Source organism: Hemitrygon akajei, chromosome 1 (assembly GCF_048418815.1).
Source record: "Hemitrygon akajei chromosome 1, sHemAka1.3, whole genome shotgun sequence".
NCBI classification, from domain to species: Eukaryota; Metazoa; Chordata; class Chondrichthyes; order Myliobatiformes; family Dasyatidae; genus Hemitrygon; species Hemitrygon akajei.
Window position 1 is genome coordinate 109,029,523 of NC_133124.1, and position 26,231 is coordinate 109,055,753.

Consider the following 26,231-nt stretch of genomic DNA (forward strand, 5'->3'; position numbering starts at 1 on the left):
GGTAATAAAATTAAATGACCTTCCCTGTTCTTATCTTTATCTCTGCTCAGCCTTTCGCTGAAGCCTCATGAGCAATAGTTCCAGCAATTATTCCTCAAACACAGCTGCTCCTAAATGGTTGCTCCTCTAGAACCTCACTTCTTTTTGTTCACTGCCAGAGGCTACAACTTTTTAAATCTCCTCTTTACAGCTTACTAGTCACTTCTGAAAGCGTAAACTGAAACTTTTATGTAAATCTGTGCATTGATTACGGTATTGTATTTTCAGCCAAGTATAAATTGTTCCAATGTAATTTCTTCTTGCTCTCTCTCTCTCTCCACATTTCCCTCAGCAGGTGGATGAAGTTCAGTCTGAAGTAAATATTGGAACTCTTTGAAATAGCAGAGCTTTGAGATTTGCCTGAGACTTGAATTACTCTTGGGTATGACTGTGTTTAGCCAATAGCAAGACTTGATTCACTGTGCTCAAGAACCCTTCAACTGTTGGGAGTTCATCGCTATACTGCCTTCTGCCATCTTGGAAAAGAGTTCTTTATCCTCCCATTACTAAACTAATGCTCTAATCATGCAATCCTGCAAGATTAGTTTTAAAAATATATAATTTTGGTTTGGAATCAATTATTTCATGATTAATAATTCTATTTAAAATAACATTCAAGGTTTACTGAAGGGTGTGATTAGATTACCTGCCTAATATATTTGGGTCTGTTCATTTTAAGCATTATGTTGCACTATAATTCTTGATTATTTTTGTTTGGTCTTTCATTATTTTAAATGAAATTGGCCAAACACAGTTAATGATAAAATGTTCTGAACTGTTTTCAGACTTTGCCTTATTTGTAAAGGTAAGTATGAAAGGGAGCACTGCATGAGTGCACTGCTGCATGTTTTTGTCACCCATGTTCCCAGTGTCACTGCATGTCATCACTTTCTTCAGAATTAAGGAAGCTTTCTAAAAATTATTTGTATTTCTTAACAATAGTAACATGTCCTGTACGGCAGCTTGTAACAAGTTCAGCAGCAGCACTCCCTGCTGAGCACTCAGTGACCCAGCTCCCTCTGTGATTAGGGCTGTACAAAATTCCCATCTTTGGTCTAGAATATTTCATGCTTTGTAATAGTTGAAATGAAAGTTTAAAAAAACAACATTTTATTTGCTTGCAGTCAAATAGACTCTCTGATAAAGAACATTGTACCTGGCAAAGTTCCAGCAGTTCCTAGCTCATCACTCCCTCCTGCAGCTGTGGAAAATATTCAGATTTTGCAATGATATTGTACCAAGATTGTCTGACCACTACCCCTAGGAAGACACCTGTCTTTTTTAACCTCCCTTGCGTCAGTAAAGCAACATGTCTTCTGACCCTGCCCTAAGGAAGCTTCCATGCCCTTTGAACTGCATATAGATGGGCTAGCCAGCTCTCTTCCTCCTCTTGTACAACCTGCCTCCAGCATTGAGGTCTTTTAAGTTCTTAATCACTACTCAGTAATCACTGCCTGGGAAAGAATCAATGTGCTTTACTGGGCCATCAGATTCTGGCTTCTCAAAACTCTGAGACAGCTGAAAGTTTGATTATAAATGAGAATAGGTAAGGATGCATCTTCTTTTCCCAGGGCAACAGGAGGCAATGTGAGTTAATTAGTAGCGTTCCTTTTTAACAGGTGATTTCTTTGTCCACAGAATGAGAGCAGTGTTGCAGGATGGTGGGCAGAGAACATACTGCATTTAAAGAGTACTTTTGTTAATTATTCTCAGTTTTGCACAGAATACTAATGTAATAACTTTGATTTGAAGTGATGATCATAATTTGGCTTTATTAATATGGTTTGATGTTTTAAGTAAAGCTCTGGTGCAATTATGTACACCTGTTCAAATAAGTTTTGCAAATCAGTTATTTAATGTTAATCGATTCAGTGAGATATTGGAGTACTGCAGTTCATGCACTGATACTAAATTACTTAGTGGCTATTCCCAAAGCTTTGCATTTACATCATATTTCATATGTGATATCCAATTTTAATTGCAATTGAGAACTGTGTTTTTATATTTAAATCAAATTATTGGAATTTCTAATTGTTTTATCTAAAACACCTTCAAGAGCAGGCTCTTTGTTCAAAATGATTGAATAATTATCTGTTCAATTTATCAGCTGATGTGTTTTTTCTGTCTGCAACCTTGCACTATTTGTATTCTGATCATATTTTAAGGTAAAGTTTGAACTGAATTAGTATTCCTAATGTTTGTTTCTGTGTATATCTAACAGTGGATCATAGCCCAGTGATTTTTTTTGTATCTCTATCTATTGAGCTTCTTCCCTGTGAGCAGTCTTTCAAAAAGACATCTTACTGTGGGAATAAGATTGAATAGTGATGAAATGGAAGAAAAGTGGCCCTGCTTCTTAGTGATGCTAGGTCTAATTCTACACAAAAGAATTGCGTTTCTTCTGTGCTCAATGTCAGCAGTTTGACCACTTTATGATTAGTTAACAAATAATTGTTTGAATAAAAAATGTCAACAAATGCAAAGGTGTGCAAAAAAAGTTCTGCATGTAATATCTATCTCCAGTCATGGCTTGTTTTATTAATGTAATAAATGCTTTATCTTTTCATTAATATTTACTTCAGAAAATGTAATTAAAATGGGAAATATTTTAGCAATGTCCACTCAGTGCTTGGCTTAAAGTTTCTGCAACTTACATCATAACATTTTGACTATATACTCTAGCTGTGATTAGTGATCCATTCTCTAATATGCAAGCTCAGAAAATTCATTCTGTTGCCCTTTAACCAACTACCTATCTTGACCTCCTGTGGATTTGTTTGTTCATTTCTGCTCGTCTTTACAGTTGTGTTAAATTCTTCAAAGTATCCAAGTATTACCACTGATCAAAAAATAGAGACTTGGGCTGAGCCAGGTGCTAACTGAACTAACACAAGGTACAAGCCTACTTAATTTAATTTGGCTCTTGTAGATGCATGTTTCTAATACAGCATTGGTAGTAATAAAGAAAATTTCCCACCTTCACACACAGGCCTCTGTTGTGTTGCACTGTAACTGCTGAATAGGATTGTTCAGAATAGTTCTAGAAGGCAACTTCTAAAGAACAAATATCTATTCTGGAATAATCTGAATGTCATACTTTGGCATTTTCCTTCACCTCTGTCATATGACTGCCAAATGTCAAACCACAGCACATAAACAAGCCATTTAGCCCATTATGCCCATAAATCTATCATATTATGATTACTGTGTCCTAAAATTTCCTTTACCTTAAGCTCTTTAATTGAATCTGGTTTATCATAGAGTTACAGAGCACTACAGCAGAGAAACAGACCTTTGGCCCATCTAATCTGTGCCAAACTAGTACTATGCCTAGTACCATGGACTTGCATCTGAACCAAAGCCCTCTATCCCCCCTCCCATCCATGTATTTATCCAAACCATCCAGATGCTGAAACTAAACCTGCATCCATCACTTCCACTGGCAGCTGTTTCCACACACTCACCACCCTCTGAGTGAAGAAGTTCCTTGTCATGTTCCCCTTAAACATTTTATCTTTCATCCTTAACCCATGGCCTTTAGTTCTACACTCACCCAAACTCAGTGGAAAAAGACTGCTTGCATTACCCTGTCTATATACCCAAACTTTTATATTTCTCTATCAAATTTCCCCTCATTCTCCTATGCTCCAGGGAATAAAGTCTTAACCCATTCAACCTTGCCCTATAACTCAGGTCAAGTCCTGACAACAACCTTGCAAATTTTCTCTGTGCTCTTTCAATGTTATTGTTATCTTTCATGTAGGTAGGTGACCAGAACTGCACACAGTACTCCAAATGTCTTATACAACTTCAACATAACATCCCAATGCCAATATGCTAAAAGCTCTCTTTACAACCCTATCTATTCAAGGAATTATGAATCTCTATTCCCAGATCCCTCTGTTTTACCATGCTTTTCAGTGTAAGTCCTATCCACTGTTCATCTTCCCAAAATACAACACCTTACACTTGTTTGTAACACCCTCCCAATCCAGAATTGCCCTCAGTGGGCTCAACTGCAAGCTGCTCTATAAAGTTATTTCATATGCATTCTACATATTTCTTTCTGGATCAATCACCAACCTGATTTTCCCAATCCACCTGCATATTGAATTGCATGGTAATTATCATTACTTTGACTATTGTAATTTAGGTATGATCACAGTCTAAATCCTTGCTGTATGACTCTGACTCTAAATGTACTTGCTATTCATGGAAGAAAGATACCAATTCTGAAGTAAATGAATAGATTAAAGATGGACGTGACTTGTTTACTCGTGGTAGCTTTGGTAGCTAAGCTAAGAGCTAGAGATTAAAGTTTATGATTAAATTAATATGATTTCCTGTTTAGTCAGCTATGGAGACTGTTAATCAGGTATCTGTTTTTGTGCAAAGGAAGTGGTGCGCCGTGGTATGAAAAGCTAAAATAACCGTTTGCCATTCTGCACAATAATTGAAACCTCTCAGTTGCACATGGTATTTCTGAACACGTGCACAGATAGTGTCACATGTAATATTTTCTTTTTCAGTATCTATCCAACTCCCCTTTCAACGTTACTATTGAATTGTTCCCATTTGATTCAAGTACTGCACTCCTCATCAAAACTCATTATTCAAAAATGAAGTCCTCTTCACTTGCCCTTTTTGCCAAAAATACAAAAACATTGATAGAAATATTACGCAATTTGCCGTTTAAACATGCTCTAAAATTCATAGACCACGACTGACGTGTCTCAATTTTCTCATCTATATTGTCCAATTCCCCCAACGTCCGAAAAATCAGCGAAGCCCTGCCTGACTGTACAAAATAATTGAACATTCATAGCACTCAAGAGAATTTCAAAACTAATTATAGTACTCTGTAAAGAAAAATCACTCTTCCGCTAAACCCTAAAGGTCTCAAACCTTTTCTGAGATTCTAATTTGGATATAACGAAGCTGACTCCAGCCTAAGGACTCAACTTCATGATTTCATCCCTACCCCCCTTAAAAAATTCTTGTGTCTCAGTGAGATCACCTCCAGTGTCTTTTCGTCAGTCATAACCACTGCTTGTAGAACCTCTGCTTCCTGTGCAAATTCTATGCAGAAAGCCTATATTGCACTGAATTCAAACATCCTTTCTGAATAGTGACCCAAGCTATTTAAAGTAGTAGCTCACCAGTGCTAAATATTGCTGGCCGGTGGTGAACAGGCATTAGCACCGGAGATCGAGGCAAATGGTTACGGGTTCGAATCCAGCAAAACTGAATGTCGAGCTAGCAACTCGGCCTCATAAAAAAAAGTCAAAAGCAAAGGAAACGGCAACAAATGTCGCACGATGCGCCTAAAGGCGCGAAAAGGAAAAACAACAGGAGCCAAATATCCTAATTCTTCTGCTTTCACCAACATTTATAGCTTTGAGCATCTTTATTATATCGTCTTTTGAACGAGAGCAGCATCTCTAGGTTCTGCATTTTTTTCTTTGTTAACTTCATTGGTAGTGTTGCTGTAATCCTCAGCTACAATCTTTCTATGGCCTTGAGATTGATCATAGACAGCAGTGCCCAGACTGGAGACGATACTCCTAGTGAGATCAAACCAGGTTTTTTTTGGTAAAGTTTTAACATAAGACTATAAGCGATGGGACCAGAATTAGGCCATTCAGCCCATCGAGTTTGCTTCACTAAATATTTTAGCTAACGTGAGATGCGCAGCTCAGCAACTGGCTATGCACCAAAACCAGTCCTTACCCCAGTGTTTCTGCTCCACATGACCCTCCTCTCAGTTCTTCTCAACTAAATCTATCAGTGGAACCCATTATTCTCTCTCATATCATCCTTTCTGAAGCATTGTGGGTAAATTCACTTACTGAATTGATTCCACAGCCCGTGGACTCAAGGACTCTAAAACTCGTAGAACCTCAGAACATTACAGCACAGAAACAGGCCCTTCAGCCCTTAGCTGTGCCAAACTTTTTCTGCCCAGTCCCACTGACCTGCAGCCGGACCATATCCCTCCATACCCCTCTCATCCATGTATCTGTCCAAGTTTTTCTTAAATGATAAAAGTGAGCTCGCTTTACCACTTCATCTGGCAGCTCATTCCACACTCCCACCACTCTCTGTGTGAAGAGGTCCCCCCTAATGTTCCGTTTAAACTTTTCCCCCTTCACCCTTAACCCATGTCCTCTGGTTTTTTCTCCCTTACCCTCAGTGGAAAAAGCCTGCTTGCATTCACTCTATCTATACCCATCATAATTTTATATACCTCTATCAAATCTCCCCTCATTCTTCTGCGCTCCAGGGAATAAAGTCCTAACCTATTCAACCTTTCTCTGTAACTCAGTTTCTCATGTCCTGGCAACATCCTTGTAAACCTTCTCTGCACTCTTTCAACCTTATTAATATCCTTACTGTAATTAGGTGACCAAAACTGCACACAATACTCCAAATTCGGCCTCACCAATGCCTTATACAACCTCACCATAACATTCCAACTCATACTCAATACTTTGATTTATAAAAGCTCTCTTTACGACCCTATCTACCTGTGACGCCACTTTTAGGGAATTATGTACCTGTATTCCCAGATCCCTCTGTTCTACTGTACACCTCGGTGTCCTACCATTAATCTTGTATGTTCTACATTGGTTTGTCCTTCCAATGTGCAATACATCATGCTTGTCTGCATTAAACTCCATCTGCCATTTTTCCAGCTGGTCCAAATCCCTCTGTAAGCATTGAAAACCTTCCTCACTGTCCACTACCCCTCCAATCTTTGTATCATCAGCAAATTTGCTGATCCAATTTACCACATTATCATCCAGATCATTGATATAGATGACAAATAACAATGGACCCAGCACTGATCCCTGTGGTACACCACTAGTCACAAGCCTCCACTCAGAGAAGCAATCATCCACTACCACTCTGGCTTCTCCAACTGAGCCAATGTCTAATCCAATTCACTACCTGTCCATGTATACCTAGCGACTGAATCTTCCTAACTAATCTCCCATGTGGGACCTTGTCTATGTAGACAACATCCACTGCTTTCCCTTCATCCACTTTCCTGGTAACCTCCTCGAAAATCTCTAATAGATTGGTTAAACATGACCTACCACACACAAACTCCATATGCATATTCCGTATGCAGTATGTGGGAGGTCAGGGCCAACTCAGTTGTCCCTGATGACCACACCTGCAAAAGGTGCATCCAGCTGCAGCTCCTATCAGACCGAGTTAGGGAATTGGAGCAGGAGCTGGATGAACTACGAATCATTCGGGAGGCAGAGGCAGAGATAGATAAGAGTTATCGGGAGGTAGTCACACCGAAAAGTCAGGAGGTAGGCAAATGGGTGACAGTCAAGAGAGGCAGGGGGAGCAGACAGAGACAGCAGAGCACCCCTGTGGCCGTTCCCATCAACAATAAGTATACCGTTTTGGATATTGTTGGTGGGGATGACCTACCAGGAATAAGTTGCAGTGGTCCTGTCTCTGGCACTGAGGTTGGACCCTCGACTAGGAAGGGGAGGAGGGAAGAGAAGAGAGTGGTAGTGATAGGGGATTCTATAGTCAGGGGGGCGGATAGGAGGTTTTGTGGGGAAGATCGGGAGTCTCGGATGGTATGTTGCCTCCCTGGTGCCGGGGTCCGGGACATCTCAGATCGGGTGCAGGTTATTCTCGAGAGGGAGGGCAAGAACCCAGATGTTGTGGTCCATGTAGGGACCAACGACGTGGGTAGGATGAGTGAGGGGGTCCTGCGTAGTGAGTTCAGGGAGTTAGGTGCGAAGCTGAAGGGTAGGACCTCCAGGGTAACAATCTCAGGATTGCTACCTGTGCCACGTGCGAGTGAGGCAAGGAACAGAAGGATTATACAGATTAATACGTGGCTGAGAGGATGGTGCAGGAGGGAGGGCTTCAGGTTTTTAAATAATTGGGCTTTGTTCCAGGGAAGGTGGGATCTGTTCCGAAGGGACGGTTTACACCTGAACTGGAGCGGTACTAACATTCTTGCAGGGAAGTTTGCTAGTGCTTCTCGGGGGGGGGGGGGGGGGGGGGGATGGTTTAAACTAAATTTTCAGGGGGCAGGGATTCAGAATGTGAGAGAGGATAGCGAGAGGAAGAATAAAGGACAGGTGGGGACTACGCGGTTCCGGAATATTAAGTGTGTAGTAGAGAAAAGAGAGGCGGAACAAGTAATAAGGAGGACACATGTACAGAGGGATGGTCTGACGGAACATGGAGTTAAAGGTGCTGAAAGAATAAGTAAATTTAGAAAGGACAACAAAATTCAAGGGGCGTATAGCCCGAAGGGAGTTCGGGGAGCTGGGTTAAGCACAATAGGCAGCGATTTAAACAGAGAGAGGAGAAATGAGCTAAAAATTCTATATCTGAATGCACGAAGTGTCAGAAATAAGGCGGATGAGCTTGAAGCTCAGGTGCGAATGGGTAACTATGATGTTGTTGGGATAACGAAGACATGGCTGCAGGGAGATCAGACCTGGGAAATGAATGTACAAGGGTATACGTGCTATCGTAGGGACAGAAATGTGGGCAGAGGGGGTGGGGTGGCCCTGTTGGTGAGGAATGAGATTCAGTCCTTTGCAAGGGGGGACATAGGGTCAGGAGAAGTAGAGTCTGTGTGAATAGAACTGAGGAACAGTAAGGGCAAAAAGACCCTAATGGGTGTTGTCTACAGGCCACCAAACAGTAGCATGGATATTGGGTGCAAGTTGAATAGGGAGTTAACATTGGCATGTGGCAAAGGTAATGTCGCAGTAGTTATGGGGGATTTCAACATGCAGGTGAACTGGGAGAATCAGTTGGTGCTGGACCCCAGGATAGGGAGTTTGTAGAGTGCCTACGGGATGCATTCTTGGAACAGCTTGTACGAGAGCCAACCAGGGACAAGGCTATTCTGGATTTAGTCTTGTGTAATGAACAGGATTTGATAAGCGATCTTGAAGTAAAGGAGCCATTAGGAGGTAGTGACCATAATATGATGTTTTTATCTGCAAGTTAAGAAGGATGAGGGCAGATTGGAGGTGTCAGTGTTGCAGTTGAACTGGGGAAACTATGGAGCCATGAGGGAGGAGCTGGCCAAAGTTAACTGGACGGATATCCTAGCAGAAAAGACAGTGGAACAGCAATGGCAGGTATTCTTGGGAATAATGCACAAGGTGCAAAATCAGTTCATCCCCCGGAGGAGGAAGGATTCAAAGGGGGAAAGGGGCCACAGTGGTTGACAAAGGAAGTCAGAGATTGCATAGCATTAAAAAAAAGGAAATATGACAGAGCTAAGGTGAGTGGGAGGACAGATGATTGGGAAATTTTTAAGGAACAACAGAACTTAACTAAAAAGGCAATACGGGGAGAAAAAATGAGGTACGAATGCAAGCTAGCCAGGAATATAAAGGAGGATAGCAAAAACATTTTTAGGTATTTGAAGAGAAAGAAGATAGTTAAGAACAATGATGGGCCCTTGAAGAATGAATTGGGTGAAATTGTTATGGGAAACAGAGAAATGGCAGAAGAATTTAATAAGTACTTTAGATCTGTCTTCACTAGGGAAGACACAAGCAATCTCCCAGATGTATGGATGGACCAAGGACATAGGGTAACAGAGGAAATGAAACAGATTGACATTAGGAAGGAAACGGTGATGAGTAGACTGATGGGATTGAAGGCTGACAAATCCCCAGGTCCAGATGGTCTGCATCCTAGGGTACTAAAGGAGGTGGCCCTGGAAATTGCGGATGCATTGGTAATCATTTTCCAATGTTCCTTAGATTCAGGATCAGTTCCTAAGGATTGGAGAATGGCTAATGTTATCCCACTTTTTAAGAAAGGAGGGAGGGAGAAAACAGAGAACTATTATCCTGTCAGCCTAACATCAGTAGTGGGGAAGATGCTAGAGTCCATTATTAAAGATGAAATAGTGGCATATCTAGATAGCAGTGATAGGATTGGGCCGAGCCAGCATGGATTTACCAAGGGCAAATCATGCTTGACTAATCTATTGGAGTTTTTCGAGGATGTAACCAGGAAGTTAGACAAGGGAGATCCAGTGGATGTAGTGTACCTCAATTTTCAGAAGGCATTTGATAAGGTCCCACATAAGAGATTGGTGGGTAAAATCAGAGCTCATGGCATTGGGGGGAAGATATTGACATGGATAGAAAACTGGTTGGCAGATAGAAAGCAAAGGGTAACGGTGAATGGGTGTTTCTCGGAATGGCAGGTGGTGACTAGTGGGGTGCCACAGGGCTCGGTATTGGGACCACAGCTGTTTACGATTTACATCAATGATTTAGATGAAGGCATTGAGAATAACATCAGCAAGTTTGCTGATGATACTAAGCTGGGTGGCAGTGTGACATGTGATGAGGATGTTAGGAGAATTCAGAGTGACTTGGATAGGCTGAGTGAGTGGGTAGATACTTGGCAGATGACGTTTAATGTGAATAAGTGTGAGGTTATCCACTTTGGGAGTAAGAACAGGAAGGCAGATTATTATCTGAACGGTGTAGAGTTAGGTAAGGGAGAAATACAAAGAGATCTTGTTCATCAGTCACTGAAGGTGAATGAGCAAGTGCAGCAGGCAGTGAGGAAGGCTAATGGAATGTTGGCCTTTATTACAAAGGGAATTGAGTACAAGAGCAAGGAAATCCTCTTGCATTTGTACAGAGCCCTGGTGAGACCACACCTGGAGTATCGTGTACAGTTTTGGTCTCCAGGGTTAAGGAAGGACATCCTGGCTGTAGAGGAAGTGCAGCGTAGATTCATGAGGTTAATTCCTGGGATGTCTGGACTGTCTTACGCAGAGAGGTTAGAGAGACTGGGCTTGTACACTCTGGAATTATGGAGATTGAGAGGGGATCTGATTGCAACTTATAAGGTTATTAAGGGATTGGACAAGATAGAGGCAGGAAATATGTTCCAGATGTTGGGAGAGTCCAGTACCAGAGGGCATGGTTTGAGAATAAGGGGTAGGTTATTCAGGACAGAGTTAAGGAAAAACTTCTTCTCCCAGAGAGTTGTGGGGGTCTGGAATGCACTGCCTCAGAAGGCAGTGGAGGCCAATTCTCTGGATGCTTTCAAGAATGAGCTAGATAGGTATCTTATGGATAGGGGAATCAAGGGATATGGGGACAAGGCAGGAACCGGGTATTGATAGTGGATGATCAGCCATGATCTCAGAATGGCGGTGCAGACTCGAAGGGCCGAATGGTCTACTTCTTCTCCTATTGTCTATTGTCAAAGCCAAGTTGATTCTCCCTAATAAGTCCCTGTCTATCCAAATACTTGTAGATCCCATCTCTTAGTACTCCTTCTGATAAATTACCTACTACCAACGTCAAACTTACGGGCCTATAATTTCCCAAATTACTTTTAGAGCCTTTTTTAAACAACAGAGCAACATGAGCTATCCTCTAATCCTCCGGCACCTCACGCGTAGATACCGACATTTTAAATATATCTGCCAGGGCCCCTGCAATTTCAACACTAGCCTCCTTCAAGGTCCGAGGGAATACCCTGTCAGGTCCTGGGTATTTATCTACTCTGATTTGCCTCAAGACAGCAAGCACTTCCTCCTCTTCAATCCATAAAGTTTCCATAACCTTACTACTTGTTTGCCTTATTTCCATAGGCTCCATGCCAGTTTCCTTAGTAAATACAGATGCAAAAAACCGATTTAAGATCTCCCCCATTTCTTTTGGTTCCATACATAGCCGACCACTCTGATCTTGAAGAGGACCAACTTAATCCCTTACTATCCTTTTGCTCTTAATATACTTGTAGAAGCTCTTTGGATTATCCTTCACCTTGACTGACAAAGCAACCACATGTCTTCTTTTAGCCCTCCTGATTTCTTTCTTAAGTATTTTTTGCACTTTTTATACCCCTCAAGCACCTTATTTTCTCCATGTTGCCTATATATGTTGTACATCTCTCTCTTCTTCTTTATCAGAGTTCCAATATCCCTCGAGAACCAAGGTTCCTTATTCTTATTCACTTTGCCTTTAATCCTGACAGGAAGATAGAAACTCTGCATCCTGAAAATTTCTTCTTTGAAGACCTCCCACTTACCAATCACATCCTTGCCAGAGAACAACCTGTCCCAATCCATGCTTTTTAGATCCTTTCTCATTTCTTCAAATTTGGTCTTTTTCCAGTTTAGAACCTCAACCCGAGGACCAGATCTATCTTTATCCATGATCAAGTTATAGTCTCAGTATACTTTTTTTTTGTTTATTATTATTTCTTTTTCTTGGCTGAAACTGGTAAAACCTGAGTTATGGGCATAGCCAAGTACACTCACTTCTCAATTGCTAGGAACTTACAGACTATTGTTGGATGTAACAAAACACACTGATGAAGTTAGAGCAGTGGATGCAGTGTATATGGATTTTAGTAAGGCATATGATGAGGTTTCCTATGTGAGGTTCATTCAGAAAGTAAGGAGGCATGGGATGCAAGGAGACCTTGCTTTGTGGATCCAGAATTGACTTAACCACAGAAGGCAAAAGGTGGTTGTGGTTGGTTCGTATTCTGCATGGAGGGTGGTGATCAGTGGTGTTCTGCAGGGATCTGTTCAGGGACCCTTTCTCGTTGTGAGTTTTATAAATGACCTGGATAAGGAAGAAGAAGGGTGAGTTAGTAAGTTTGCCGATGATACAAAAGTTTGGGGGTGTTATGGATAGCCTAGAGGGTTGTCAAAAGTTACAGCGGGGCATCGATATGATGTAGAACTGGACTGAGAAGTGGCAGCTAAGTGTGAAATGGTTCATTTTGGTAGGTCAAACTTGAAGACAAAATATAATACTAACAGTAAGACTCTTAGCAGTCTGGAGGATCAGCGAGATCTTGGGGTCCATGTCCACAGAACAGCCAAGCTGCTGCTATGTTCTGTGTTCTATTCTAGTGGCATGCTATCGTGTAGTACCTTTAGGATGATTACAGTTGTAGATATTAATATTGGGACAATATATACCCTGTTCATAGAACATAGATATCAACAGCACATTGCAAGCCCTTTGGCTCACAATGTTGTGCTGACCATGTAACCTACTCTAGAAACTGCCTAGTTTTTCCCTACCGCAGAGCCCTCTATTTTTCTAAGATTCATGTACTTGTCTAAGAGTCTCTTAAAAGACCCTATTGTATCTGCCTCTACCACTGACACTGGCAGTGCATTGCACGCACCTACCACTCTCTGTGTGAAAACCTTACCTCTAACATACCCCTCGTACTTATTTCCAAGCACCTTAAAACTATAGCCCCTCGTGTTGGCCACTTCAGCCCTGGGAAAAAGCCTCTGGCTATCCACACGATCAATGCCTCAACTGACATAATAGTGCCTCTCCCGCCATCCTAGATGATCAATGCCAGACCAGTGGGAACGCAGCCTGTGAAGCCACATCAAGTGCACCATGAAGCTTTAATTATCAGTATTGGTATTGGTTTATTATTGCCAAATGTATCAAGATGCTTGCTTGCATATTATTTATAAGGATCAAATCATTACACGGAGCATTGAGCCAGAATAAAGTAGATCAATAACAATGCAGAATAAACCATACACGCTACCAAAACAGTGCAGTACAGGAGCAAGACTATAACAAGGTAGAGCCATCTTATCGTACAAGAAATCTGCTCAAGAGCCCATTAACAGTGGGATAGAAGCAGTCCTTGAGCTGGCAGTACATGCTTTCAGGTTTGTGTACCTTCTACCTGATGGGAGGGGTAAAAGAGGGAACATCTGGAGTGGCTGGGGTCTTTGATTATGCTGGCTGCTTTACTGAGGCAGTAGGGAGTATCGACAGAGTCCATATAGGGGAGGGTTTTCGTGATGTGCTGTGCAGTGTCCACAACTTTATGATTTCTTGTGGTCACATGCAGAGCAGCTGCCATACCAGGTCATCATGCAATCAGACAAAATGCTTTCTATTGTGCATCAAAAAATAGGGGGAAAAGCAATGGAGACATACCGAATTTCTTCGGCCTTTCAAGGAAGCAGTGGCGTTGATGAGCTTCCTTAGCCGTGACATTAACGTGATAGGACCAGGACAGGATGTTGATGATATTCACACTTGGGAAACTGAAGCTCCCTGTCCTCTCATCCTCAACACCATTGATGCAGACAGGAGCATGTGCATCCCCCACCTCCTGAAGTCAATGACCAGTTATTTTGTTTTGCTGGCATTGAGGTAGTTGTCATAATAACCTGTCACTAAACTCTCTGCCTCCTTCCTGTATTTCAACTCATCATTATTTGAGATGAGGCCCACTACAGTGGTGTCAACTGCAAACTTGTAGATGGAGTTAGAGCAGAATCTGACCTCACAGTCATGAGGGTAAAGTAGGGGACTTTTTTGTGGAGTGTCAGTGTTTAGAATAATCGTGGCAGATGTGTTGCTGCCTATCCTTAGTGATTGTGGTCTGTTGGTCACAAAGTCAAGGATCTAGTTCCAGAGGGAAGCATTAATTCCCAGGGTCTGGTGATTGGTGATGTGTTTGTTGGGAATAATAGTATTGAAGGCAGAATTGTAGTCAGATTTCATGCAGGTTGGAGAATGGTGAATCATGTACATCTACTAATACTTGCTAAACAGTGTTAGGTGTCTGGTCATTTGTAAACGGAAACCACTGTTCAGTTCAGAGACTGAATTTTGAACATCAAGAATCTACATTCAATACACATTTTAAAGGGATTTGGGGTTCTAACGTGTAACTGTCATTCATTCTTTGGGGCACTCCTCTGTTTTCGTGGATGTTTGTGAAGAAAAAGTATTTCAGGATGTATGCTGTATACATTTCTCTGACACTAAATGTACCTATTGAAATGATAACACGGGGTGATGCAGAAGCAGCAAATTGAAAACTTGCTCTGCATTATGATTTCTCAGCTTGGTTAACAAGTTCCATAGTCTTTCAATTTCCTCTTTTAATTCAGCAAATTTCTGGTGTTTTTCAATGATTGATTTCTGTATATGATGTATGCTTGGAATGGTATCTCTATTTAGTAAGTCACTCTTGCTTGTTAATCCTGAATTATTATATCTGTGTGGTTATAATGGATTGTCCTGTCTGTAATAACAGATGGGTCACAATATAATTTGTCGGACCCTAACTCTAAAACTGGATCAAGTTTCTATTTTTAGTAAGGTCTGGTCTCTTTCGCGAGTTTGTATTTTAAAACAAGATTTTGGTAAATGATGTTTGCCACTTGATTGTTCCTGTGAAAGTAACCAGATTGAGTTAAACTGCTCAGACCATGGGGATGTCTTCTACGGATGGTCATGCTCTTCCATTGGTTAACTTTTTCTTCAATAGTGATAATTTCTTCATCTTCTGGGTTGTGCTCTCATTTTAGTTCAGTGGTGTGTACTTCTTACCAGAGTTGCAAATTCTCACATGGAGTGCTGAGTCCTGATTTGTTCGTGAAAAAGTATCTTAAGATTTATCCTATCTAATGGTTGTGTAAATTTTTAATGTCTATTGTGTTGTTATTATTATTATTATTATTATCATCATCATCATCATCATCATCATCATCATCATTGTTATTGTAGTATTTGCACAGTTTGTCTTTTGCATAATTAGCATACAGGAGGGAGATTGAAAACTTGGCCGAGTGGTGTAATAACAACAACCTTTCACTCATTGTCAATAAGAATAAGGAACTGATTGTAGATTTCAGGAGAGGGAACCCAAAGGTGCACGAGCCAGTCCTCATTGGAGGATCAGAGGTGGACAGAGTCAGCAACTTTAAATTACTATTACCATTACTATTTCAGAGGACCTGTCCTGGATCTAGCACATAAGTGCAATTGTGAAGAAAGCATGGTAGCGCCTGTACTTCCGTAGGAGTTTGTGAAGAATCGGCATGACATCTAAAACTTCGACAAACTTCTTTAGATGTGTAGTGGAGAGTGTATTGACTGGCTGCATCATGACCTGATATGGAAATACATATGCTTTTGAATGGAAATCCTAGAAAAGGTAATGGATTCAGCCTAGTATATCACCGGTAAAGCCTTCCCAACCATTAAGCACATCAACATGAAACACTATCGTAGGAAAGCAGCATCCATCATCAGAAATCGCTACCGCCCAGGTCATGCTTTTTTCTCACTGTTGCCATCAGGTAGAAGGTACAAGAGCCTCAGGACTAGCACCGCCAGGTTAAAAAAAAGTTATTATCCCTCAACCTTCAGGCTCGTGAACAAATGGGGATAACTTCATCCAACTTCACTTGCCCGAGTCATCGAAATTTTCGCACAACTATTTCAACAGAACTCCACTCACTTGCCTATCCATTGAGATGTTCCAACCAATAATCTCACTTTCAAGACTCTTTATCTCATTATCTCATGTTTTTGTTATTTATTGCTATTTATTTATATTTGCATTTGCACAGTTTGTTTTCTCCTGCACTCTGGCTGGCTTTTCATTGATCCTGTTATAGTTACTATGCCACAGATTTGCTGAGTATGTCTGCAGGAAAACTAGTCTTGGGATTGTATATGATGATATATGTATACTTCGATAATAAAATTGACTTTGAACTTTAGTTATCAATCTTTGTGTGTAGTTTTCCATTGGTTCTATTGTATTTCTTTGTTCTACTGTGAATGCCTGTGAGGAAATAAATCTCAGGATGGTAACATATACATAATTTGATAATAAATTTACTTTGAACTTTGAACATAACAACCCTAACCCTAAAGCAACACAAGATGCAGAATTAGGTTACTTGGCCTCTCGAGGTTGCCCCATTATTCAACATGTTTCTTTTTTTAAAAACTTAACGTCCGTTTCTTGTCTAACCTAAATATCCCTTGATTCCCCTCATATCTAGAAACCTATTAACTTTTGTTTTGAATGTCTTAAGTGTATCCATACAATTTACTTAATCACTCCGTTTGAAGGAGCGTTCTATGTCCATTAGGATCCTTGGGGAAAAAGACAGTTCTACTGAATTTTAATTGGATTTCGTGTTGACCTTACTTTAATGACCTTTGGCTATAGTATAACCGCAGGACATTTTCCTGTGTCTATATTAACAAACTATTTCGTAATTGTAAGGCCCTCTTACTAACCAATATATTTTGCTCAAATGGAACTCAATTTGTTTATCAGCTAATTGAATGCCGCACATTTTCTATAACGTTTCTCTGCGCCCCCCTCTCCCCACCTTTCTGCAGATCGTCTTCATAATATGATGGTTATCCAGTGGCGCGGACAGTAAAGCTGCTACCTCAAAACTCTAGCTACCAGCGCTTGATCTGGCCTAGTTGTCTGCGCGGAGTTTGAAATGTTCTCCCTGTGAGCGGCCGAGCGCTCCCCTTTTACCCCGCAGCTTGAAAACATGCGGATTGGTAGGTTAAAAAACGGCCGCTAAAACAAATCCCCGCTAGTGTGTAGGTGAGTGGTAGAACCTGGGGAGAATTTATGGGAATGTTGGGAGAACATGATAGGAATAGATAAATTGGCGTTGATTAGTCACGCCGGCTGGGGGTGTTTTTCCGTGCTGTGTCTATGAGAATCACTTACGGTCTAAGCGAGGATCAGCGGACCAATTTTACAACAATTCTACTCCTCAGGAAATCAACTTTAGTTGCAACTTGTAACGGTTTTTGTATCTGCAATCCGTGATCCCTTTGCTCCTCTGTCCCGCCTAGCCTAGACCCTCAGGTAATAACTTGCCTTTCTGTTCTTTCTATCATTTCATCTTTCACCGTTCCTTTATTTGTAAATGGAATATTCGCAGCAGCAGCCATTGTTGCGCTCTTAGTAACGGTCAGCTGCGGACTGCAGTGTGCATTTAACTGCAGCTCGGGAGCGCGATAGTTAGTGAGAACTCACCAACATTTTCCGTGACTAACTAATGGAAACGTCAAATACGCTTTTAACCAGTAAAACCACTTTTATTTTTGTTTATCTTCATCTTAATTATTTTGTAAAATTCAACCAATATTTCTGGGACAGCTTTTGAGATTAGGAAGCTTTGGCATTTCACTCCTGGTTAGTGATTCAGACATTTTAATCGGGTGAGATTAGCGTCAAAGGCTGAATTTAGAAAGAACGACAGGCTGAAGATGGTAAATATTAGGGTAGCTGATGGCGGGAAAGTGCTCCGTTTGATTCCCATACAGAGAATTTTCAATATTCGTTAAGCTTAGATTTCAGTTCTTCGTAATTTTTAACATGAGCGAATTTCGATAGAAAAATGAACCCAACACTTTTAGTCTCAGAGTCGTACAAACGCGTTACACTTCAAGCCCCAACTCGTTTCCGACACTCTCAACTTCACACATGCCGCCAGTCCCGCTGTCCGCGGTGACCAGTGAATATCCACCCTCCGAAATTCCTACCGGGGCGCTGAGATCTCGCGTCCTTTGCATCCGGCGGATTCCAGTTTCTGAAACCGTTTTAGACCATCGTCAGAGAAAGAAAACAGACTCAGTCGTTCTACATCATTTCTGATATCTGTGAATTTTAACTATTCTTTATGGTTTTTTTTCAAGTAAAATCTGTCTGAAGTATTATTAATAAAATCTATGTCGATTTATTGACATACCCTATTACACATACTATTGTAATTTAAAAAAATAAAAAAACAGAATGTTGGAAACTTTCAACGGATCATGCGAAATCAGTGGAAAAAGCAATAGTTAGCACAGCAAATCAGACACTTCATCCTCCTAAACGTTATCTCTGTTTCACTCTCCACCGGCGCTGTTTGGCCAGATGTTTCCATCATTTTCTGTTTTTAAATAATTGTATCAGGTTCCTCCAGCATTTGTATTTTCTCATTAGGCTCATTTAGAGTAATCTTATTTTTAACATTATATCACAAATGCGCACAGTAAGAAGAAATACTACATTTATACGAGAGGTGCAGCCAGCTATAGCGATAAACAGGAAATCAATCTTCAAAGCGTTCGAATACTATTTTAATAGCTATTGTAAGCAGAATTAAACAGAAATTAATGTGATTAGTTGAACTTTAGTGAACCTCAATTTATGAACGTGAACATTGGAATAGAGTTAAACTTCGAACATCTTCTAAAGTGGAACCTTGCTGCAAATCTACTGCGTTTTATTTCCAGGACTTAGGTCCGCTTTTATTGAAAGCACCATCCTTTAACTAAGATAAACTTCCCAGCTATCTCTGAACTGGTCGATTTATTTAAATATTTAAAGAAGTATGAAGGTCTGTTCAGAAATGAACATGAACATAATGTAAATTAGAAGCGTCTTGTCTAGAGAGGGACTAATACCATAAAGGATCTGGAGTACCTTCGTAAAATGTTAGTCGGAATATAAATTGTGAAATGCAGTAAACACACAGAACAGATTTCTTTATGAAACGATGTGAACCCTGTCAGCACTACTGTATCAACGCCGCGCGATGATTTTCATGCTATAAATTTGTTTAAACTTATTCCAATAGGGAAACGTCATCTTGTGCCAGGGGCTCTCTTTCCCCTACAGAATGAGCGAAAGTCAGAGGCCGGAATATTCTGTGTTGATAATAAGGCTGACCCCGGTACTGAAGTGATGTCAAGCCCGGCACAATCAAGTCACTTGAACTAGAAGCCGGATAAACCGGTGTTAGAATATAATGCTATTACTCGCAGATTAACTCAGAACAATTCTTTCACACTTGTTATACACTTCTCTTTGAATATGAAGTTGTTGGCGTCACAACTAATAAAAACAAATTACTGAGACAAAATTAATTTCTGTATTAAATCCCAATTCTGTCTATTGCTCAGAAAACACATCGATAAGCGCATGCCCATTTCGAGTTTGGACAGTTTTCATTGTTAATCTTGTTATTTTCTCCACAGATGTCACCCGCCCTGCTGAATGTTTGATTTTTATTTCAGATTTCCAGTACTTAAAGCTTGTTTCTGTTTTGTTTTTGACCGCTGTGATTAACGTGTTCAGATCAGCAGAGCCTGTCGACCCCTGGATGTTGCAGTGAGTTTGTTCGTAACTATTGCAATCATCACTTTTTTGAGAGATCGTGCTGAGTGTTCTAAATAGTAATTGTAGATTAAGCTAATTTTTTCTAGGCAGCATGGATGGAGAGGAATAAGCAGCCGACATTTGAGTCGAAATCCTTCTTCAGGACCAGCTGTTTCCACAGAAGCTGTCTGGCCTGTTGGGTTCCTCTAGCATTTTCTGTACATCACACCTCACTTTGAATAATGTTTCATCTATGAAATATAGTTAAAGTAAAATGTGTGTAATGTGTGTTGGGCTGATGTCATGCTGGGTGAAGCTTAATGTAAATCATTTCAAATAGATGTTCACGATTCTAAATGGGTCGCTTCAGAGCTGGTGAGTTTTATTGGTACTTTATTCTGTGTCAGCAGCCAACACGTTAGGCCAGATAAATTTATTAGAGCGCCGTCAGCGCTGGTTTGGAAATCTGAAGCTGAATTGCGATTCATAGTAACTTTGATGAGAGTCAGGCTTTGATCTCGCCTCGGTAGGCTCGGTCCGGGTATCCAAATAAATGATAAGCACGTGGCTTTTTTTCCAGGCGTACTAAAAAAAAGTTGGAATTTTATACATATGGGGGGGGGGGGTGGTATTTTAAACGGGTTGTCTGAAGCGGTTTAGAGAATTTTTACTTTATTGGCTGGATTTTCGAAAAGAGGAGACGATTGAAACACGTAAGGTTGGTGTGTGTGTCGGGGGGTGGGGGGGGGGGGGCGGGGAGAGTGGGTGGTGACCGGGTGGATGTGAGGAGATTGGCTCCTACTTCTGGAACTAGAGCCCGGATCTCCCTTTTAAAATAAAGAATCGTCCATGAAAACGGGAGAGCTGTTCTGTATTTCTCTCAGAGGGCAGTAGAAGCGGAGCTTTGAAATTTTTAAAGACGGGGCTGCATGGGTTCTTAATGAGCAAGGGAGCGGAAGGTTACGGTGGGAATGTGGAAGATAGAATCAGGATGTCTTATCTGTGCTCCAAGTGTGTATGTACTGAGGGAAAGCTGCACTGTCAAGGGTACACACTGGTATCATAACTTAAGCCGATGACCACCATTTGAAGAGATGAGTCCAAGCTAAATCCTCCGTCGAACATCGCCAACTGCTGATTGATAATCTGTCCCATTTTATGTAAATATCACTCGAGCCGAAGTGGTTCCCTTTTCCACGGGCTGGAGTTAACATAAGAAGCAGGGTGCAGTGTGAATTTAGGGGCGCTATTCACTTATCTCGGATTTTATTGGGTTAATCCGAATCATGCTCAAGACTTGCGTTTAAAAGCGGTCTCCAACGCTAATAATTTTCTCGTTTCCTTGGCCCTGTCACCCTCGGCGCCTTATAAGGGGCTTATTTCGCTTTTTCAGTTCTGATGAAGTGATCTTGACCTGAATATATTTCTCTATCCAGATGCTCTCTGACCTGGTGGGTGTTCTCAGTATTTTCTGCATGTTTCGTCAATAAAAACGAAGCCAAAAACGAGTAAAGCATCGAAAGTCCAAAATAAATCTTACTGACTAGTTTATTGTCTGATTTACACAATGATAAATGCAAAATAACATGACAATATAAAAGCCGGCAAACTAATAGCAAACATTCAGCAATAAAATTCGCTTGAAGAACAACGAACCGTTTTCCCACAAGAGGAGAACTGATATTTGATTACCGACATTCATGCAGCTATTTCTAGCTATTTTGCACTGTAGTTATCTGGAGACGTGCCCCATCTCTCGCCCAAAAGCCATGTGGCTTGCAACAGGATATAAAAATTCTCGGTACTGTATACCACGAAGAAATCAGAGAGAAAGCTTACATTGTAATGGAAGACATTATCAAACTATACATTGTTCTTAATGCGAGTTACATTGGCTTCTTCGCGCCGCGAGACTCCATCTTGTAAACGACGAACGAAATGATGAAGCAGTATAACACGCTCTTCGTCAGTAGAGCGGTATATGTCAAGGTCGCGACCCGCAGTGAGGCGTAAGGGGTATCTAAATGAAAATTTTAAAGATGCAAAAGTTATTAGCTTCTCGTTAAAGAAGAAAAAAGTATGTTTCCATGTAACGACAAATACATTGGGCGTTGTAAAACCAATGGTGCGGATAGCTGCCCCTTGGAAAATTGCAGTGGCTAAAGCTGTGTCCAATAATTTCAACTACCCATGATCAGTAACCCTGTTTGATGTCTCATAACCACAAGATATTTCTGCAGATGCTGGAAATCCAGAGTAGCGCACACAAAATGTTGGAGGAACTCAGCAGATCTGTCAGGCAGTATTTATGGAAATGAATAAAGAATCGACATTTCGAGGCAAGATCTGATGAAGGGTCTCGGTCCGAAACGTCGACTCCTTGTTCCTTTCCACAGATGCTGAACAGGCAGACCTGTTGAACTCTTACAGCATTTTAGACCATAAGACCTTAAGATATAGGAGCAGAAGTAGGCCATTCGGTCCATCGAGTCTGCTCCTCCACTCAATCATGGGCTGATCCAATTCTTCCAGCCATCCCCACTCCCTTGCGTTCACCCCGTACCCTTTGATACCCTGGCTAATCAAGAACCTATCTATCTCTGCCCTCAATGCACCCAATGACTTGGCCTTCACAGCTGCTCGTGGCAACAAATTCCACAGATTTACCATCCTCTGACAAAAGTAATTTCTCTGCATCACTGCTCTAAATGGACGTCCTTCAACCCTGATGTCGTGCCCTCTTGTCTTTGACTCCCCCTACCATGGGAAATAACTTCACCATATCTAATCTGTTCAGGTCTTTTAACAGTTGGAATGTTTCTATGAGATGCTCCCTCATTCTCCTGAACTCCAGGGAATACAGCCCAAGAGCTGCCAGACGTTCCTCATACGGTAACCCTTTCATTCCTCGAATCACTCTCGTGAATCTTCTCTGAAACCTCTCCAAGGTCAGTATATCCTTTCTAAAATAAGGAGCCCAAAACTGCACATGATACTCCAAGTGTGGTCTCACGAGTGCCTTATAGAGTCTTCACATCACATCTCTGCTCTTATATTCTATACCTCTAGAAATGAATGCCAACATTGCATTCGCCTTCTTCACCACCATGTGCATTACCCTGTTTGGCATCTGCTTTTTTTCCAGGGATAGGTGCAAGTTATACCTACTTTACATGTGCACGGAGTGAAAACATTCTCGAGTGTTTAGAAATGAATGAAGATGTGTTTTCTAAGCATGTACTATTTATCTCCCGCAAAGGAATAGGAAAATCCCCGGACTGTTTAGTGCTGAAGAACTTACTGTCAATTCCTTTGTTTTGATTTAAACAAAATCTATTTTAAAAGAAAGTTCAGTTTGCTAGAATAGAATGTTCCTTTAGTGGGTACGTTCAAATATAAATAGATATATACACCAGCGTATGTATATAATAGTTTGTCTTCTGTCTTTCCGCAATCAGTTAATGTCTGTAGGCAAAATCCATGTTACCCAGTGGACTTATGTATTACCTTCAAATTTATTTCTTAAACATTTTCATGGTCGAATTTGATCTATTCCTGTGTTATTTCTGTCATTTTATTTTTGTTAAGTACTTAGACAAAGCACTTTTTTTGTTATTTTGATGTAATGAGCAGTGAATGTACCAAAATGCACCATGGTGTATAGCATGGATGTGTTGGGCTGAATGGATATTTGATTTGGGGTCTGTGTCTACAATATTTTGATATCTCCTTTATTTTGATGTGTCCACAGAATAATTTATTTCTATTAAATTTCTTGTTAATTAAATTTTGGAGCTTTTTGAAAATTGTTTTCCATTTTCCACATTTTTTTATTCCTGTTTGTCATCCTCATTCTTGATGTTCGTGCACTTAGATGTCTCTCTAAGTCGCCTGGAGCGCAACGACTGGAGGTGTTTGCCCTCACAAACTGCCAACTCGCTTTCTCTAAGGATATTACAGGGGCCGCTACAGCTTAGTAAGAACGCAGAAGTTCAGCTGGTCATTTTCTGGTGCTGGAAGTCAACAGATTTATTAAGAACATTTATTAAGCACAGTACAGCGTAAGAACAGCCCTTCGTTCCATGTGGACTGTGCCGAACGTGATTGCAAATTAAATATTAAACTAAATATGATCCATGTCCCTCCATTATTTCTTTCATGTCTCTCTAAAGGTTTGTTTAATGCAATTATCGTATTTAGCAGCCAATTCCAGACATCTATGACAGTTAAAAGATTTGCCCACACATCTCCTTAAACAACCAGCCCTCATCTTAAAGTTATGCCTTCTGGTATTTGACATTTCTACCATGGAGAAAAGTCTCTATCTACCCAATTTTTGCCTCACATAATTGTTGTTTTTTAATATATAAATATTCCCTGATCTCTAGAGAAAATCACTGGCCACAGACTTCCAAACAGAATAACACCCTTCCACTGGTACCTCCTGTTTTCTATGGGGAAGTCAATTCTGAATTCAAACTATTAAATCACCTCAGATTCCATGCATCTTAATCTTCTGGATCATCCTACCATAAGGGACCTTGTCGAAAGCATTACTAAAATCCAAGTAGACAACATCCACTGCCCTAACCTGCTCAATCATCTTCACCACCCTATAAAGTACTAATTCAAGTTTGTAAGACATGATTTCTGCATACAAAACCATGTTGACTGTTCCCAATTAGTTTATGTTTTTTTTCGTTGTCCCCAAGGATCTTCTCCCATACGTTCCCTATCACTGACATGAGCTCAGTTTCACCGTTTGTGGGACTGCACTATTTACTTTTGCTCACAGACTGATTATATATGGGGCTGGATTATCCTAAAATATGAAACAGTGATTACCTTCATCCGTGGTCTTCTCTAATGCTGCATCGGTGGATGGACAGGTGACTTTTTCCAAATTTTGGGTATTTTTTTGAGCAGCTACAGGGTGGCAAAGAGAAAAAAATAAACAGAAACGTTATTTAAAATGATCCGCAAATTGGGACTGGGTGAATGAGTGCGGAACCGAACTGCAGGCGTTGGTGGGTGCATTAACTGATGTTTATTGGGGTACCCTCAGCTCTACTACCTCCACGCTGTTCCCTCTGGGCCCAGTCTGTACCGAAACGATGCTGCAAGTAACTACCCAATCCCGCACATTTTACGTGGAGTCCCACACAGACCTGTTGACCTAGAGAATGTCCCCGCTTGCGCTCTAAAGTCAAAACAAATGACATTTACAACTCGCTGCCACATTTATAGGAGAGCTGGAATTTCCTCCGTTTACCCCGGACCTTCTGCCGAGGTTACGCACGGGGGAATGCAGCAGAAATGAAATCCCACTCTATTGAGAGCTTATTATCTTCATGTCATTTGAATCTCAAGTATGAGAGTATTTCGCAGAACATCTGTAACTTTGGACCCCAGCCAGATTCTGGTGTCGGAAGAAAATTCACATTTATAATTTGAAACAGGAAAGTCATTGATATCTGTATATCTAATACCATTCCTGTTATATTTAATGGCTATGTGATTATATAGTATGCAAGTGTCATTGTTAAATGATATTATAAATACAAAAATATAAACGTGCACTCCTGTGATATTCCTATTACTGAATATAGTACGCTGCAGTACAATATTGTGAGCATTTGATCTGTCCGACATTGAGTTCAGAGTCGGGTGGCAAACGATATTCTCTCTATTCCTCTTTACAACTGCACTGCACTTAAATCATATTTGGAATATGCATACTATGAATGTTTTGAATGAAAACGGTGTCAGCGTTCAGCGGTCGACTTCCATTCTGTGTTTGTTGTTACAATTTGTAACAGTGCTGTAACAAATTGTAAACACTGACAACGTTGACACTAAAATATTTCAAAATAAATTGCTGTGGTGCGTTTATTATGAAAAAATATGGACTATATTCATTAACACAATTAATTACAGTTTTTTTCACAATTATATTAACATAGGTTTCAAAATGAAATTAATATAATTTCAAAATTATATTAACTTTATATAAAAGAATATTCCAACAGCGCGGCAATAAAGGCCAATGCGTGGGATTACAGTATTTCAGTTACTGCCAGGCCGCACACCCACGTAACTTAGAGAGAACAGTGTTGGTGAATTGGAAGGAAATGGAGTAAATTTGATACGGAACTTCAAGCCAACTGACCTTTACACCGACGTGCATTAAAGCGGTATAATTTTATCATCGCTGCTTCTTGAAAATA

General features: G+C 40.7%; 2 protein-coding genes across 15 annotated transcripts in view; one reads left to right on the forward strand and one right to left on the reverse strand.

The window, feature by feature from the left end:
• Positions 1–16,537, forward strand: part of stard3nl (STARD3 N-terminal like) — a 50,551-nt gene extending 34,014 nt beyond the window's left edge. For 5 of the 14 annotated variants that reach the window (XR_012099393.1, XR_012099382.1, XR_012099378.1 and 2 more), the window contains one exon: positions 332–2,658. The gene's annotated coding sequence lies outside the window, so the exon portion shown is untranslated. Of the gene's footprint in view, positions 1–331; positions 2,659–15,821 lie in introns of those variants that run through there. The other 9 variants (XR_012099379.1, XR_012099377.1, XM_073049628.1 and 6 more) reach the window with 6 other exon arrangements.
• A 4,997-nt stretch (positions 16,538–21,534) lies between these two features.
• LOC140729757 (immunoglobulin kappa light chain-like) overlaps positions 21,535–26,231 on the reverse strand; it is a 317,296-nt gene continuing 312,599 nt past the window's right edge. Inside the window, exons 4-5 of the mRNA XM_073049951.1 lie at positions 24,850–24,930; positions 21,535–22,024 (exon numbers count right to left, since the gene is read on the reverse strand). Coding sequence (XP_072906052.1) covers positions 21,891–22,024; positions 24,850–24,930 — 215 coding nt within the window. The 3' untranslated portion in view covers positions 21,535–21,890. The remainder of the gene's footprint in view (positions 22,025–24,849; positions 24,931–26,231) is intronic.